The sequence below is a fragment of the Paraphaeosphaeria sporulosa genome (assembly GCF_001642045.1).
Source record: "Paraphaeosphaeria sporulosa strain AP3s5-JAC2a unplaced genomic scaffold CC84scaffold_10, whole genome shotgun sequence".
Taxonomy (NCBI): domain Eukaryota; kingdom Fungi; phylum Ascomycota; class Dothideomycetes; order Pleosporales; family Didymosphaeriaceae; genus Paraphaeosphaeria; species Paraphaeosphaeria sporulosa.
In genome coordinates this window covers 299,750-314,795 of record NW_017253369.1, presented here as the reverse complement: position 1 = coordinate 314,795, position 15,046 = coordinate 299,750, and the positions used below count along the sequence as shown (strand labels likewise).

Below are 15,046 nucleotides of genomic sequence, written 5' to 3'. Positions count from 1 at the left end.
GTTGTTGACCGTCTGGAGGGTCGATGTGTGCTTCGGTCCGAGTGCCTCGTAGCCTTGCAGCGCCCGGCTGTACATGGCCTCTGCCTCTGCCAGCTTGCCTTGATCGGTATACAGATTGCCTAGTTTGTGAAGTGCCCACTCAATTCCTATGATATCCGCCGTTTTATCCGTGATGGAGTTTTCATGTCTTGCAGCATGTTGGAGAAGCCGCTGCTGAAGGATCCACCACCTGTCTGCATCTGTACTAGGAACTTCAGATGCAACACAAGTTAGAGCTAATCTTGTCAGTCCCTTGTCCCGCCTCTCGTTTAATACAGAGATTGTCCATGAGTGCACACAGCTATGTATACCATATCCCGCAGACCCAGACGGCTGACCAAAGGCAGGTTCTGCATAAGCCAGACCGTACTCGCATAGCAGCCGAACCGCCTTATTAAAGCTTAATTCGTCCTCAGTAAGCTTTTGTATCCACTTATCGTCTGCAGAGTGTGCGTGTTGAAGTAGTCCAAACCACACGTCTTGCTTATCAAAATAGGCCCATAGTTTTAGCAAAAGGGCTGATGCTGCGTTCTGATTTCGGATCAAATCAAAAGTGATCTGCCATGTCGTATACAGTGAGCGATCTTCGTATGATTTCAATTTTGGGCTTGTCCTCTGGAGTTTCGACCAAGATGCGTCGTAAAGCCGAAGATAGTCTGCAAAGCCAGTCGTTACGTGTTCTAGATAAGCCCCAGCCGTGGATAGAGCAAGGGGCAGACCATCTAGCTTCGCCACGAGCGCTCTCGCCTCAGGGTCTACCTTATCAGATTAGTTCTATTTACCTAGTATCCAAGTAGACGTACCGTCATCAATGTCTTCTCTTCGAGACATGTTCGATAAGATCTTAAGACCGTCCTCAAGACTGGTCAACTTCTGAACGTGAATACGCCGGCCCAGCGTAACACTAGCTGACCGCGTCGTGATGATTACTGAGCCTTGGTCGCTTTCTGGCAGATACCGACGCACATCCACTGTCGAGCGATCAGAATAGTCAGCGGTTCGGGGATTATCGTAATTATCATAAATCATCAGCCAATATGGGTTGTCTCGGAGATTGAGCCAGGCTTTGACTACACTAATTACCCGATCAAGGTCGCCTTCCAAGTCTACATCAGCAAACAATGCAGTTGCAGGATGATGCGCTAAAATTTGCTGAGCGATGTCGCGAAAGCTAAGTCGGAGAGAATCGTCGTCATTCGCATTTAACCAGAATATTGCCGTGTATTTCTCTTTGTGCTTTCTAATGTACTCGATCGCCAGCTGAGTCTTTCCAATTCCTCCGAGCCCGTGTAGGACTATTGCCGATCGGCTGCTACGGCTATGACTATGACCATGAAGCAACTCATGCATCTTCAAGAGCTCTTTCTGTCTGGCCACAAATTGTGCAGCTTCGGGAATCGACGCGAGGTTAAGGCTAACGGCGTATTGTTCGAAGTCAACACCTGCGCTGGTCAGTTCATTGCTACCATCAGCACATTTAGGCAGAGGCTACCCTTGTTCAATTTGTGGATCTCTTCCTCCAGCCGCCGGAATGCTTGATCCTTTCTCTCCCCGTAGATCAGTGCCATGGATATATCAAAAATCCCGAGTAAGCAGTAGGCTGCATCCTCTTCAACTGTGGTACTGCGGTGCTCTGCCCATGACCTCCGCTCTCGGATGCTAAAACTTGACAACGCACCGCCTCGAAGAGCATTCTTCGCGATGCCAGTGATCTCGTGTATTTCTGTCTCTAGCAATAATTTGCTTCCGAGTCGCTTACCCTCTGAGCTGAAGAAGTCTACCAGCATTGGTGCTATAAGCTCTTGAAGCGTCCAGCCTCGAGTAAACCATCGACTCGTCCTGAACGCATCTATCCATGCTATTTCTCTGTCCACTCCATCGGCTTTAGGGACATCGGAAAGGTAGACGTAGCAGCGCGCGGCGTTCTGATACCAACGGAACATAGAGTTAATCGCCGCGCTAAGTTCGACCGCATTCTCCTTGTTGATGCAGCAGGTGTCTATCCAGAAGTATCGCAGTCCATCAGCCGCGGCCTGCTTTGTGCAAAATTCTATCTTCCCCCATCCAGCCTTGCCGACGGTCTTGCTCATGTCCGCGTTCGCTTCTATGTCCTGGAAGAGGACCTCCTCTTTTCCCCAGGTATGAGAGAGTATTGCGTAAGCAGGAGCATCGCTACTAGTCGTTTCGTGGAAGACGATGCTGCCGTCCGGTTTGTGCTGCAAGAGGCGTAGGAGAGCCATGGCTACGGATCAGACGCGATCGCATAGCACGCGCGACTCGTGTTACTCGTTTGGATCGTTCGGTATGTCGGCGCAAGGCATTCGAACGTCGACGAAATAGACGCAGGCGTTGAAGGACGAAGGGTGATAAGGTGGCACAGGGGTGCTTATACCCGCTGCCCACCAGGCTGCGTCGTGGCGCACGTTGATCGGCGAGGAGCGCCCATGTCACCGAAATATCACTGGGAGCCTTGCGCACCGCACTGAACCCTAAGGCAGACTATCTTGCAAACGATACCGGAAGCAGGTAATAAAAGTGCAAATTGCACAGGCAGTCAGGCTGTGCCACATCGCGGACTTGGCTTGGCCAGCTGTGGTGGCTTATGTCATCAAGTCCCGTGACTTATGCCTGGTGTCACTGTTCAGCTGTCTGTTAACAGTCAGTCGATCAGCAATGACCGCTAAGCACATTCCCAAAAGCAGCTTGTTCGATGATTACGATATTTTAAGTATATGAATCTACACAACTCCGACGTAGTTCCTTCTCAATAACCTCTATCCTAATACATCCGCGCTACTGGTGCCCTCCATGGCTCAGGCGCCCTTGCTGGCTCTATCACGTCGCTCAATCGCGTGGCTTTTTCCTTACGCTTTCGCACCGCTGGGCCTGCCTCTGGATCCGGTCCTGATCCGGTTTTTACGTCCGCACACTTGCGCTTACTACCGCGCTTTCCCTTACCCGCAGTAGCTTTGGCATTCTCCTTCTCAGCACGCTTCTGTCTTGCCTCCTCAAGATCTTCGTAGCTCATTACCTTAGCTTTCCCCAAGACCACAGACCTGGTCGATCGGCGGACCTTCGCTTCTTTATCCAGCTTCGACAAGAACTGTTTCTGGTCTTCAAGGAGAACCTGTTTGGTGAAAGATGCCTAAGCGGCATTTGCCAGTTTCTGTACGTGGCTCCGCAGACGAAGCTTGCCTAATTCATTAGAAAGCGCATGGGCATCTCGTTGGATCAATTTATGTAAAGACGTGAGACCCTCCATTGTCACTGGCGTTATGGGTGTTTTCACCAGCATACTCAGATTGGGCAGCCCACGTCTGGGGTAGATCTACGGGAAAACCTTCTGCCAGTACCTGGCTAGCTCGGTCCATGTTTACGAAAATGGGGGTTGTGATAATTACGATGGCGGTAGGAAGGGACAGGCACGAGCTGGAACCGGACACGTGGGTAACAACGAACGAGCAGCGCTATGTTGCTAAAGATAATTAAGGCTAAACGTCTTTAAGCAAACGCAAGGCACTAGATTAATTAAGTGTAGCGTTAAGTATCTAAGTAATATAAATCACTAAGTAAGTTTTCAAAATGGCCTGCGCTAAGAAGCTATCATGCTTCCCCTTATAGAGAAACTTTTAGGATCTACGTTATAACCCATTGAAGAGCGCAAAACATATTGGAGAGTCTCCAAAATAATATTGGTATGGCCGAAGGCGTCCGAGGGGAATTAATCCATGCTTTATTGCGGTGTAGTAGGGGTGAGAAGACAATGACGTTGTAGACGGGTACAAGTAACGATCGACGGCATGATCGAGGTAACGTATATCAGAGCTGCAAGCTGATAATCTAAGACTGACGTACAAGTTGGACTCAATGTTTGAGCCTGGCTTTGGAAAATTGTGTGGTGGTCAAAATATTGTCGTTGTGATTTTTCAATGTCTGCACCGAGGGTTTTCCGTCACGGAGGGGGGGGGACGTTACCAACGTTCAAATTTAATACATCAAATCATCCCCTCAGCAGACTGAAAGCACTGCCGTCCCTCAATAGAACTTGCACTTTAGAAGTAAGCAGGAGTCGGGCATGTGGCGACTGTAGCAGTTACGATTGCTGTGCTTGTGGGAAGGCCCGTGGAGTTGACGGTGGTAGTCGCGGTGGTGAAGGACTTAGTTGTGGGCACGCCGCTCTTCGCCGCCATGACAGTGGTGTTGCCAGAAGGCGCAGCCGTAACCGTCGTAATCCGGGGAGGCTTTGCGGTGGTGGTGCTGCGGAATGTTATCAGAGAGACTTTTTAATGTGGTGGGAGCACGTAGGCAGTGACGGTCAAAGAAGCCGTAGCTGTCCTCGTGACCATGTTCGTCGTTATGATGTATGTCTCGTCGGGGCCGTAAGTGATACCTCCGTACGTCTTGCCCAAATTCTTGAACCTGAGGACCGGAGCTTGGACCTTCACATCGGCCTCGCTGGGGACAACGCGCTTGCGGTGGAGATTGAATTTGGGAATGGACACAGGCGCGCTGCATCAGGAGACCTCACGTGCGCCCCAAATGTTGTCGTTTTTGCGGACACCGGCGATTTTGCCCTTCTTGTAGCAAGTTCCATTGATGACCCAGGAGACATCAACGCAACCGGCAGTGTTAGAGACTGTGGTGGTCACAGTAATAGTTCTAGCTCCGGCAGGAGCCGTTGTAGCAGGAGCATCAGTGGTTGCTGGAGCGGTGGTAGACGACGAGGTGGTCGTCGAAGCAGAAGCCAATCGTGCGCCCCAGACGTTGCTGTTTTTGTTGGGAGTACCAACGCCGTCCTTAAGGTAACAGTTGCCGTTCCATGATACATCAAAACACTGTGACGTAGCCGCACAGGCCTTGATACATTTGCCAAAGTTCGAGGGGCCGCTGACAACAGCAAGACCGCTATCGTATCGGTCGATGCCGCACTCAATAATGAAAGTTCCGGCGGAAGTACTGTAGACGGGGCTGGACGGGCTGGACGTTGGGTATGCCACCGCTGTCGTGGAAGTCGGAGTGCCCGCATCAGATGTCGAAACCACTGTCGAGGAAGTTGGGATACCCGCATCGGTGGTGGAAACAGCTGAGGTCGAGACCACTGTTGAGGAGCTAGTAGAAGTGGTAGCAACGTTCGATGTGTTCGGGCTCGATACTGGAGACGAGACAAAGGAAAACGAAGCCGGAGGTCCAGGTGGGCCGGGTGGTGTAGGCGCTACTGAGTATGTAGGCGACACAGAGGAGTCGATCGGGCTAGAGCTCTAGGAGGTCCAGGAGGAGTGGCTGTAGGCGATACAGTATTTAAAGAGGATGTGGGAGAACCGGGCGGGTTCGTAGGGCCTGGAGGGGTTCCTGATCCTGGGAAGTAGAAGATACAGGTGGTCCAGAGGGTGTAGGAGGGCCTGGAAGCGTCGGCGTTACGATAGAAGTAGAAGACGACGGAGCAGGAGGCCCAGGCGCCACAGAAGATGTGAGCGATGATGATTCAGGCGCACCAGACGTATTGGGAGAGCCGGGAGGCGTAGGTGCTGTAGTCGATGTAGAAGTTGGTGCCGTGGGAGGTCCAGGTGGTGTGGGCGTTATGGTGGATGTAGATGACGATGCCGATGGACTAGGTGGGTTAGAAGAGCCGGGAGGGGTTACTATTGCGGACGATGTAGAGAATGAAGCAGATGGGCGCTACTAGACAGTCTAACAATTATAGGTACTAAGAAGCACTCTTGCTACCAAGAAATAAGTCCTTCCCAGTAGCCCAAGCGAAGCGCTGCCTCTGCAGAAGCATCTCTATCAGCCCACTACTACACGCAGAGCCTGATGACATCAACTAGCACATATCGGTCGGGACTAGCACCGTGTAACGCACTCTACTCTAGATAACCGATTCGGTCCAATAGTAGTACTATGCGAAACAATTTTCATAACTCAACAATCGTGGACCCAACGAGATAATTCAAGATCAGCATTTTGATCCAATTTTGTTCATAATTGGCCAAGTCCATGTATTTTCCGTCTTGAAGTCGAGGTCGTTCCAATGATGAACGCGCGATAGTTGTGATATCAACGTATGTTCTTGGTGGTTGGAAGAGAAAGTCCATTCCGAGCTTCACGCATACTCTCAAACAAGGAAACGTTAGATCATTCTGGTGCATCATATGACAGAAATCTTTCCTATAACCAAGTTCCCAGATTGACATGCACCGCTTTGACCTGCGTGTACGACTGGAGAGCGTACTGACCCAGTTCCCTACCGATTCCAGACTGTTTGTACCCGCCGAAGGGAATACCGAAATGTGAATCCTGCGAGCTATTGATCTGTCGCTAGTGTTAGTGCATGTCGATCAACAGTTTCAGCAAGGTGCTTACCCAAACCATGCCCGCCTCGATGTTGCCTGCAACTCTGTGTCCCCGCACGATGTCCCTCGTGAACACTGCAGCGCCGAGACCGTACTGAGTATCATTTGCCTTCTCAACAGCTTCCTCTTCAGTCTTAAAAGGTTGGATGACTACGAAAGGTCCAAATATCTCCTCCTGCACAATCTTGATGTCGTTGTTGGTTGTGGTGAAGACTGCAGGCTCGACAAAGTAACCCTTCTCAGGTATGCCGGATTGTTTGCCGCCGTGTACGAGCTCAGCGCCTTCGGACTTCGCTGAGTCAAGGTAACCAAGGATCTTCTCTTTGGCGGCCTTGTTTATCTGAGGTGGGTGGGTGGTGTCCGCATCGAATTGGCTGCCAACGTTGGTGTTCTCCTTCGTGTGCTTCTTGAAAGCGTCGAGAAACTTGTCCCAGATAGTGTCCTGGACGTAAAGACGTGATGTAGCCGTGCATACTTGTCCGGCGCCCCCCATAATCCCCATATGCGACCTGTCTTATGCTCAGTAAGAGGCTCCCACGTGCGCTGTGCAATATATGCAGTGACTTACCATTTTACAGCTTGCTCTAGGTCGGCATCTTCGAAAACAAGAAGCGGGCTTTTGCCACCAGTCTCTAGAGTGATAGCCTTAAGATTGCCTGCAGCAGCCTTCATGATGGCTTTACCGGTGAGAGTGCTGCCGGTGAATGCAATCTTGTCAACTCTTGGATGCTCAGCAAGGCGCGAGCCAGCGCTTCTTCCAAGACCATTCACAACATTAACTACGCCGGGAGGGAATCCAGCCTCCTTGATCAGTGAAGCGAGGTAAAGAGCGCTGAGCGGTGTTTGCTCGGCAGGTTTAAGCACTACGGTGTTGCCGCACGCGAGTGCAGGACCGAGCTTCCAGGCAGCCATCTAAACCCATTAGCATTCTGGACCTTAAGAAGACCAAAATCACGAACCATAACCGGAAAATTCCACGGGATGATTTGTCCGCAAACGCCTGATGCTTGTCAGTGGCTATACTTTCTACATTATGCGTCATAACTCACCTAGAGGCTCATGCTTTGTGTATGCCAGCTTTGTTTTCGATGTTTCGATCGTCTGACCGTATATCTTGTCCGCCCATCCTGCATAGTATCTAAAGACAGAAATGGTCTCGCCAACATCCTCGTCTAGGGCCTGTTGATAAGGTTTTCCGTTATCCCACGCGTCAATAGTAGCAATAATGTGTGCGTTCTTCTCGCAAAGGTCCCCAAGCTTCCACAATAGTGCGCCGCGTTCAGCGGCCGAGATATCACTCCACTCTGGTGACTTGAATGCTTTGCGTGCTGCTGCTACAGCAATGTCGATATCTTCTGCACCGCCGGATGCGACCTTGGCGATCACAGACTCATCAAAAGGATTGATAGTCTCCAGCATTTCGCCAGACTTTGCTGCCACGAACTCGTTGTTGATGAAGAGGCCGGTGGGCTGCGTCCAGGTCGCGCCATTAGGTGCCTTGAGCTCGATCGAGTCTGCCATTGCAGTTATCAAAATGAAAGACAGTATCCAGGTAGTAAAGCAAGGATGAGAGAAGGGTAGAGATGAGATGGGAGCTGCGATGGGCGGATGATGCGCCTATCTACCTCTCAGGCGGTTTACTCGGCTTCCCAATGGTCGGAAGCAACCCCGCACTAGAAGCTGAGCGCGCCCCTCATGATACATCATGGCTTGTGCACGAACGGGTTAAAGTCTCTGTAGAAGAGCGCTCGATAGGGAATTGGAAGGAACGCTGAAGCTGGCCATTAGTCGGCCCGATCGATGATTGTGCCCAAAAACTTGCTTCTTGGGAACTAGCGCGTTGCATCCTTCAGGCCTCTAGGCGGCTCCACTAGACCCACACGCTCGTGGCGACCCTTGTCATCGGTACCTGCACCTGCACGCTAAAGAATGCCTAGCAAACTGCTGCATTCGGCATAGACAGCCTGCACCATGGACTCAAGCCTGGATTCAAGATCCTCAACGCGAGCGTAGCTTCACGATCCAAGCGAGCGCGGGGTCCCCGCATCATGACTCAAGATGCCTATCTACTTGCCCCTTTTGCCGACGCTACCAAGGATTATTTCTGCTACGCCAGGCCGAGCCGCGCTTCCAGTGATAATATTGTCATTCTTTGACTATTCTCACTAACTGACGGACTGGCGATTGCCAGTGTCTCCTGACCAATGCACAGGGTCCCGTGGCGCGGGTATTCACCATAGATATACGCCTTACACGCCTCATCTGGGCTTTTGGCGATTGTGTATTCGAGCTTCATCATCATCATCATCATCGCCATATTGTGCACTTCGAACTACTATCAACATGTTGAATACCGAAAAGAAACACTTCGACAACACGATGGGACACGAACCAAGAAGTGAAGGTGAGGGCGTCGTGCAGCACGTCCAACTTGGATATTCGACAACTCTCAAGAAGAACCGCTCTTTCTGGAGTGTTCTCGGTATGATACTTGCCATTGTCGCAGTACCGTACGGATTCGGTGGGCCAATGATCAGTGCCGTCTACGGCGGTGGCCAGCTCTCTATGTTCGTTGGCATCCTCGTCGTCCTTATCCTTGATGGCGCTGTGGCTGTCTCACTCGCGGAACTTGCGTCGCGGTATCCTACTTCTTCTGGCGTCTACTACTGGTCCTATCGGCTCTGCGGTCAACACAAAACCATGCGAAAAACTCTGTCATTCATCACCGGATGGTTTTGGCTCATTGGCAATTGGACTATTACGCTCTCTGTCAACTTCGGCTTCGCCTCGCTGATTGCGGCGACTGTTACTATCTACGAACCCCAATGGACAGCATCAAGCTGGGAGCTATTACTCATTTTCTACGCGGTCTGCACCCTGACGTTCGTCATATGCGCGTTCGGGGACAGGATGCTGCCGTACGTCGATACCGCGGCGGCACTCTGGAGCGTTGTGACCATCATTGCCGTTCTTATTGGCGTGGTGGTCCAAGCAAAATCAGGGCGACATGCAGCGTCTTACGCTCTCGGACATTACGACACCAGCTTCTCGGGTTGGGGTCCGGGTTTCACTTTCTTCATCGGCCTTCTACCTCCCGCATACGCTTTCTCGGCCATCGGCATGATCACATCCATGACGGAAGAATGTTCAGAGCCTGAGGTTGAGGTGTCGCGCTCGCTCGTCCTTTGCATCCCCCTGGGCGGTATCGCATCGCTCTTTTTTATTCTGCCACTCTGCTTTACGCTTCCGCCGCTTGAAGCCATTCTGGCAGCACCCAACGGTCAAGCCCTGCCGTTCATCCTCGCTACAGTTATGGGATCCAAGGTCGGAACATTAATACTTATGGTCATGATCTTCTTAGTGACCTTATTTTGCTCCGTCAGCATCACTACGGGCGCCTCCCGATGCACATGGGCCTTTTCCCGCGACAACGCACTTCCGTTCGCCAATGTCTGGACACGTACCGTCGCCGACTCGCCCATTTATGCGTTGGCCCTCGTTACGATCATCGAGATGCTACTTGGGCTTATAAACTTGGGGAGCACTGCCGCATTTACAGCTTTTGCGTCTGTAGGTGTGATAGCACTAGCCATTGGATACTTAGTTCCCATCGCAATCAGTCTCTTCTCCGGCCGCAAAGAAGTGGCCCACGCGAGATGGAATGTTGGCCCTGTCGCGGGTACAGTGGCAAACGTTGTTGCGATAACCTGGATTCTCTTTGAGCTTGTTCTTTTCAGCATGCCTACTGCGCTCCCGGTCACCGAGGTTTCGATGAACTATGCTTCAGTCGTTTTGGTTGGCTTGATCTCACTTAGCGGGATATGGTACGCGATATCGGGACGGAAACGTAAGTTACATCGACTGCTGGCTCTTTTACAGTGTGCTGACAGTGGCCAGATTTTACCGGACCGCCAGATGAGATTGACGAAATCTACTGAGTATACGTCGCCAGGGGGAGGGGGAGTCTGCAGTTTAATCGCACTGCTTTATTGGTTTATTTGGTCATAAATATCTAATCATATACAATGAGTGTCTACAATGTGCTCTTCTGATTCCCGTCTTCTCTAAAAACAATCGTAATATCTTAAAGTTGCCATGTTAGTAAGTGGTGCAACTATCCTCTTGACAGCGTACAACCTTGTGGTTCCACAATCGAGGGGTGTCTCCCAAAGAATCACTGTTTGCGGATCACATCAAATCAAGAACGATAATAAAACGGCCGCAAGTCAGTGCATCTGCACATAATCTGCCACGAGCGATCCAATCGCAGTAACACGCAATTTTCAATATCATTTTACGAATAGAAATTTTGACTCATCATATGTGTCTGGAAAACGGCGAACTTTGAGCTCTTCACCGATTGAAGTCTGTCTAAAACGGGAATTCGCCCTCCTCAGTGTCCAAAGCGCCACTTTCCTCCTGTTTCCGATGCATCTCATCCAAGTACGGCAACATAAGCCCCTCCCAATGGCTCCTTCCCTTGTAATGACTGACTGTCCCATCCCACGCTCTGATCGCTTCCGCCAATCTGCCCGGTACATGAGGCTCCTGCGCTATCACGGTGATAGGTTCGAAGTAAGTGCGAATAGTGAACATAAGGGCCCCAGATTTGGGTAAGCGGCGCAGTGACTGCCTCTCAGAGCGGAAGTGGATTTCATCAATGGTGAGGTCTTTGGAGTTCGCGTTGGCCCAGGAAGCGACTTGGTTGACGTTCTTCTCGTCGCCCATGCGGTGGGACCAGTGAAGGCCGTCGTCTAGCTGGATGAAGAACTTCACATCGATGTCAGTTCAGTAAAGGCACATCCGGGGCTCGGGCTGACTCACGTTGTTCCTGATCACGGGCTGATCGGGCGTCATTCGTGCGAAGAAGCGGTTCATGGATTTCATGAGCTTCTCTTGGTAGTGGGGGACGCCAGCTTCAATGTGCAGCGTGTCGAGAGACATTCTGAACTTCTCCTTAAGCCGCCAAAAACCGGGTAGACAGACTGCGCCTGCGTCGAGATGGTATTGACCGTCTGGAATACTATCAGTCGCTGCTTCGTCATGCCGTCTCGAGTGTGTTCATACCATCATTCATCACCATGAGTGCAATGTCATCCTGAATTAGCTTTGCCGACGTTGCCATAGCTTCCTTTGGAGTCGACGCAGGATACGGGAACTCTTCCTTCGTGACCGAGTTCCGAAGTGTCCCATCTTTCAGCGAGAACATCTCCGGAAAGCGATGTGTGAGATACTGTGTCAGTTCCTCGTAGACCTCGAAACAGGCTAGGCGCGTAACCTCGTTGTCGACGTAGCCAACATGGGCGTCGATATCCTTATCAAGCTGCTTAACCTTGATATCATGATACCGCACAAAATTGGAATCCATCTCGATCCACTCATTCCAATCCATTTTCCGGATGCCCATGGTTACGAAGTTCTTGCCATGGCGGAACGGCCGGTAGAGCTTAGGCTCAGTGAGTTCGAGCTTGTAGCTTCTTGCTGGCTCTGGCAGCGGCGTTTTGAACGGCCTTATTTCACCTGTGAAAATAAATTAGATGATGGCTATTGTCCAGTGGCTTCGAAAATACTTCACCTTTCTCTTTCTCTCCCGGGGTACTTGCCCGTGGCACTGGCAGGGCCTTGTCAGTTTTTCTTAAGTTCCTCAGCAACGACACTGAGAGTACCAGCACGCATGCTGCAAGGCCAAAGATCGTAACCGCGGATGATTGTAATAACGAATCCATTATAGATGGTGCTGGGAGCTCTCGGTAACTTCGTAGTTGCACCTGCGAACTAAGTGTATGTAGAAATGGGCACACGGCGGAAATAAACGGTGCATGACAATCATGCGAGAAAAAATGGGGAACCGTTCTCCAACAGAGTGGCTGCCGGTATCGCCTCGCTCTTGTGGATACAATGGGTAGTGTTTTTAGCGTGGCCGTCAAAGTTGCCGGATCCAGAATAGCGTCTAATGTAGGGCGGACCCACATCAATCAGCCGATTGTGGCCGTCAAAACTGCCTGGAAAGGCAACTTCGAAGGCACAGGACCTTTAAGTTCACGGACTGAACGTGTGGAGATGTTCTAAGACTTGAAATGCGGAGATGATGCTAAACCGCCGACGTCGGTGAGGCATTAGTCGCTGCGTGATGTCTCTGTCTCCGTCTCGAAATGGATAATCAGAAGGGCACGAAAACTAGCAGTCCGCGGAGTGAATCCGACCCGTTCTGACGAGCTCCACATGATGGGGTAATGCGATAACTTTAGATGCTCACGAGAGATGGATGAGATTGAGGTACACGTAATAGAAGGTGTCTGCGATGTTCCACACCGGCAGCGACAAGCCTACCCCTCCAGCTTGGCACGACGCTCCTGCCCCTACTCGTGGTACGCGTAGTGTATTTAGACCCGTGGCCCTGGAGACACGAGCAGCATATCCTCGCAAACTTTGCTGCAGTCTGATCTTGTTCTGTCTCCAATTATCTTTCGCCTCCTCCCCACAACCAAAATGTCTATATCTGTCCACAACTACGCAGGCACCGAAGAAAAGTCCGAGGCATTCCACTACTCGCAGGCCGTCAAGATCGGAAATGTCGTGAAGACATCGGGTCAAGGTGGATGGGACGACTCAGGCAAGGTTGTCTCGGATCTGAAGAAGCAAGTCGAGCTTGCGTTCCTTAACGTCGAAAAGGCTCTGCAAGCCGCAGATGGGAGGCTCTCCTGGAAGAACGTATACGCCGTCCGATCATTCCACATCGATCTTGATGAAAGCGCAGACTACGTCATTGAGAACTTTCGCAAGTTCACGCCAGACCGACGGCCCGTGTTCACCTGCGTTGAGATTCGGAAGCTTGGCATTGAAGGCATGCAGGTGGAAATTGAAGTCGAAGCCCTGATCGAGTCATAGGGAGCTTTTGAGTATTGAGCGATATGTATGAAATCAATGGAACTCTCTCATATGACCAGTGCGCATGGTGAGACGCCCTTGAACAAATCGTTCCAGGTACTGGTGTGACTTGAAGTCGTCCATATTTGCTCCAACGTCATGCGGACGCAGGTAACAGATTCGAATCTGAGGTTTTTGTAGATTACATCAAGCTTCTCCAAGACAGTTGCCTTATGGGGTCCGGAGATCGCGTGTGCCCCTGCGACGTAGAGCGGAAAAAGCGCGCAGTTCTGCACCTTGGTCTTCGGGTCCATTCCTTGAATACATTCCAGACACGCATGAACGTGTTGCTGCACTAGGAAGTGATGATTCGGTATGTGAAGAATAGCGCTGTAAAGATAGATCAGACCCGCGTGCTGGAACGATCGATTCAGGGACAGCGAAGACGCTGTAACTGCATCAAAGAGGTCGCATTTCAATCCCAGTGGTTTCTGTTCCTCCGCGGAATGCTCGAGCATGGAAAATGACGGCTGAAGTGCTCTTTCGAAGGCCTGTATCATCTCATTACACGGTTCTGTTCCTTCTTTTACATCTTGACGATAGGACGTCATGTCCGCCATTGTTCCCAAAACTGTGGCTAACGATCTATTTCCCAGTGGGCTTTCCCACCAAACTGAGCCAGGTTCCATTCGGGCCCATATCACGCTAGGGAAGCGCGTTCTCCGGTCCTGCATCATAGCTTCTGTGAGATCAGTTGAAGCGAACTCAGATAGGAGCATTCGAGTCATCTTATCGGACGACATGTAGGCCGCATCGAAGCCACCAAGAGCGTCAAGTATAGCCGACGCCCCTGATGCATGGCAAGGCGTCGATGCGTCATCGTCGGCGCAATTTACGTATCCTTCCAGAAAATAAAGGAGTAGAACAGCAACCAGAAGTGCAGATAGTGAGGCTGTCTCGGTCTGTTCCAAACCCAGCTCCCCTCGTATGACCGTCAAGCAATGTAGTCGTCTATTCTCGAGAGTATGTTGAGCTTGGCCTTTCTCTTGTAGTGCGCGATGCTCCTCTGCGAACACGCACAACGCTTGGAGTACCGGTTGAGATCGTAGAGCCAGAGCCACCGGGGGCGGTATGGGTTCGTGAACCGTTGAGAAAAGTGGCCACAATCGGCCTTTGAAATAATCCACTGCTCTCCTTTCGTTCGTTGCCAACGACATATCGTTGAGGGATCTGTGCACTAATAGGCTTTGCTGTGTCGTCTCGGGCATACTCTTGCTTGGCCGCTTCTTCCATCTGAGTAGTAGTTTGTCGTAACTGCAGTCTTCGGTCCCAGAAGCTATGCAACGGTGGCATGCTGGTTTGGTAAGATCGCATTTTATGCGACGCTGTTTGCAAGGCCAACAAGAACCCTCCACCGTTCTCTTGCGCCGCAAGTTGCTTGTAGGTGAAAATGGGGACGACATGGCCGATAGGGCCTGCGAGCGCAGTGGCAGCGAAACGCTCCGCACTATGAAGCGAGATTAGCAACTCTTGTGTTTGCTTCTTGGTCCAAATCAATATAAGTAAGTGGGGACAAGGTGAGGAATGCATGGGGTTGCAGGAAGGAAACAAGCCTAAATCGGAGACCTTTGGTTCGTCACCGCGCTAGCCTAGCGCGGAATTAGGGTGGCGGTAGCTGAAGATGGCGATAAAATCCGAGCTGCCTCATGGCATTGGTCTTCTGGTGCTTGCCATCATCGCCTCTAGGATTCTCTCGTCGGTTTTCACGAAAGGCTTCCGATTTTCCCGTG

The 15,046-nt window shown here is 51.1% G+C and overlaps 7 protein-coding genes across 7 annotated transcripts; 3 read left to right on the top strand and 4 right to left on the bottom strand.

Annotated features, from left to right (window-relative positions):
• The first annotated feature begins 2,829 nt into the window (after positions 1–2,829).
• CC84DRAFT_1167621 (uncharacterized protein) lies at positions 2,830–3,029 on the top strand. The gene has a single exon (XM_018179218.1). The coding sequence runs from the start codon at positions 2,848–2,850 to the stop codon at positions 3,004–3,006; it is 159 nt and encodes a 52-aa protein (XP_018031781.1). The 5' UTR covers positions 2,830–2,847; the 3' UTR covers positions 3,007–3,029.
• On the bottom strand, positions 3,017–3,325 carry CC84DRAFT_1060972 (uncharacterized protein; the record flags this gene model as incomplete). Its single annotated transcript, XM_018173581.1, has 2 exons — positions 3,017–3,130; positions 3,212–3,325. Coding segments are annotated over 2 exons (228 nt in total), but the record flags the coding sequence as incomplete, so codon positions are not given.
• Positions 3,326–5,818: 2,493 nt separating this feature from the next.
• On the bottom strand, positions 5,819–8,130 carry CC84DRAFT_1153190 (aldehyde dehydrogenase). Its single transcript, XM_018176832.1, has 5 exons — positions 7,439–8,130; positions 7,349–7,389; positions 6,958–7,301; positions 6,400–6,898; positions 5,819–6,348 (listed from the first exon to the last, which is right to left on the bottom strand). Exons 1-5 carry the CDS (start codon positions 7,908–7,910, stop codon positions 6,205–6,207), a joined length of 1,500 nt encoding a protein of 499 aa, XP_018031779.1. The 5' UTR covers positions 7,911–8,130; the 3' UTR covers positions 5,819–6,204.
• A 638-nt stretch (positions 8,131–8,768) lies between these two features.
• On the top strand, positions 8,769–10,327 carry CC84DRAFT_1189755 (amino acid transporter; the record flags this gene model as incomplete). Its single annotated transcript, XM_018181074.1, has 2 exons — positions 8,769–10,236; positions 10,287–10,327. 2 exons carry the CDS (start codon positions 8,769–8,771, stop codon positions 10,325–10,327), a joined length of 1,509 nt encoding a protein of 502 aa, XP_018031778.1.
• A 72-nt stretch (positions 10,328–10,399) lies between these two features.
• Positions 10,400–12,511, bottom strand: CC84DRAFT_1167619 (uncharacterized protein). The gene is made up of 4 exons (XM_018179217.1): positions 11,965–12,511; positions 11,457–11,909; positions 11,214–11,404; positions 10,400–11,159 (listed from the first exon to the last, which is right to left on the bottom strand). The coding sequence occupies exons 1-4, from the start codon at positions 12,113–12,115 to the stop codon at positions 10,761–10,763; spliced, it is 1,194 nt and encodes a 397-aa protein (XP_018031777.1). The 5' UTR covers positions 12,116–12,511; the 3' UTR covers positions 10,400–10,760.
• Positions 12,512–12,620: 109 nt separating this feature from the next.
• CC84DRAFT_191079 (YjgF-like protein) lies at positions 12,621–13,301 on the top strand. The gene has a single exon (XM_018185537.1). It carries the CDS (start codon positions 12,879–12,881, stop codon positions 13,275–13,277), a length of 399 nt encoding a protein of 132 aa, XP_018031776.1. The 5' UTR covers positions 12,621–12,878; the 3' UTR covers positions 13,278–13,301.
• Positions 13,302–13,324: 23 nt separating this feature from the next.
• CC84DRAFT_1099681 (uncharacterized protein) lies at positions 13,325–14,719 on the bottom strand (the record flags this gene model as incomplete). The annotated part of the gene is made up of 1 exon (XM_018174837.1): positions 13,325–14,719. One exon carries the CDS (start codon positions 14,717–14,719, stop codon positions 13,325–13,327), a length of 1,395 nt encoding a protein of 464 aa, XP_018031775.1.
• Positions 14,720–15,046: the final 327 nt, after the last annotated feature.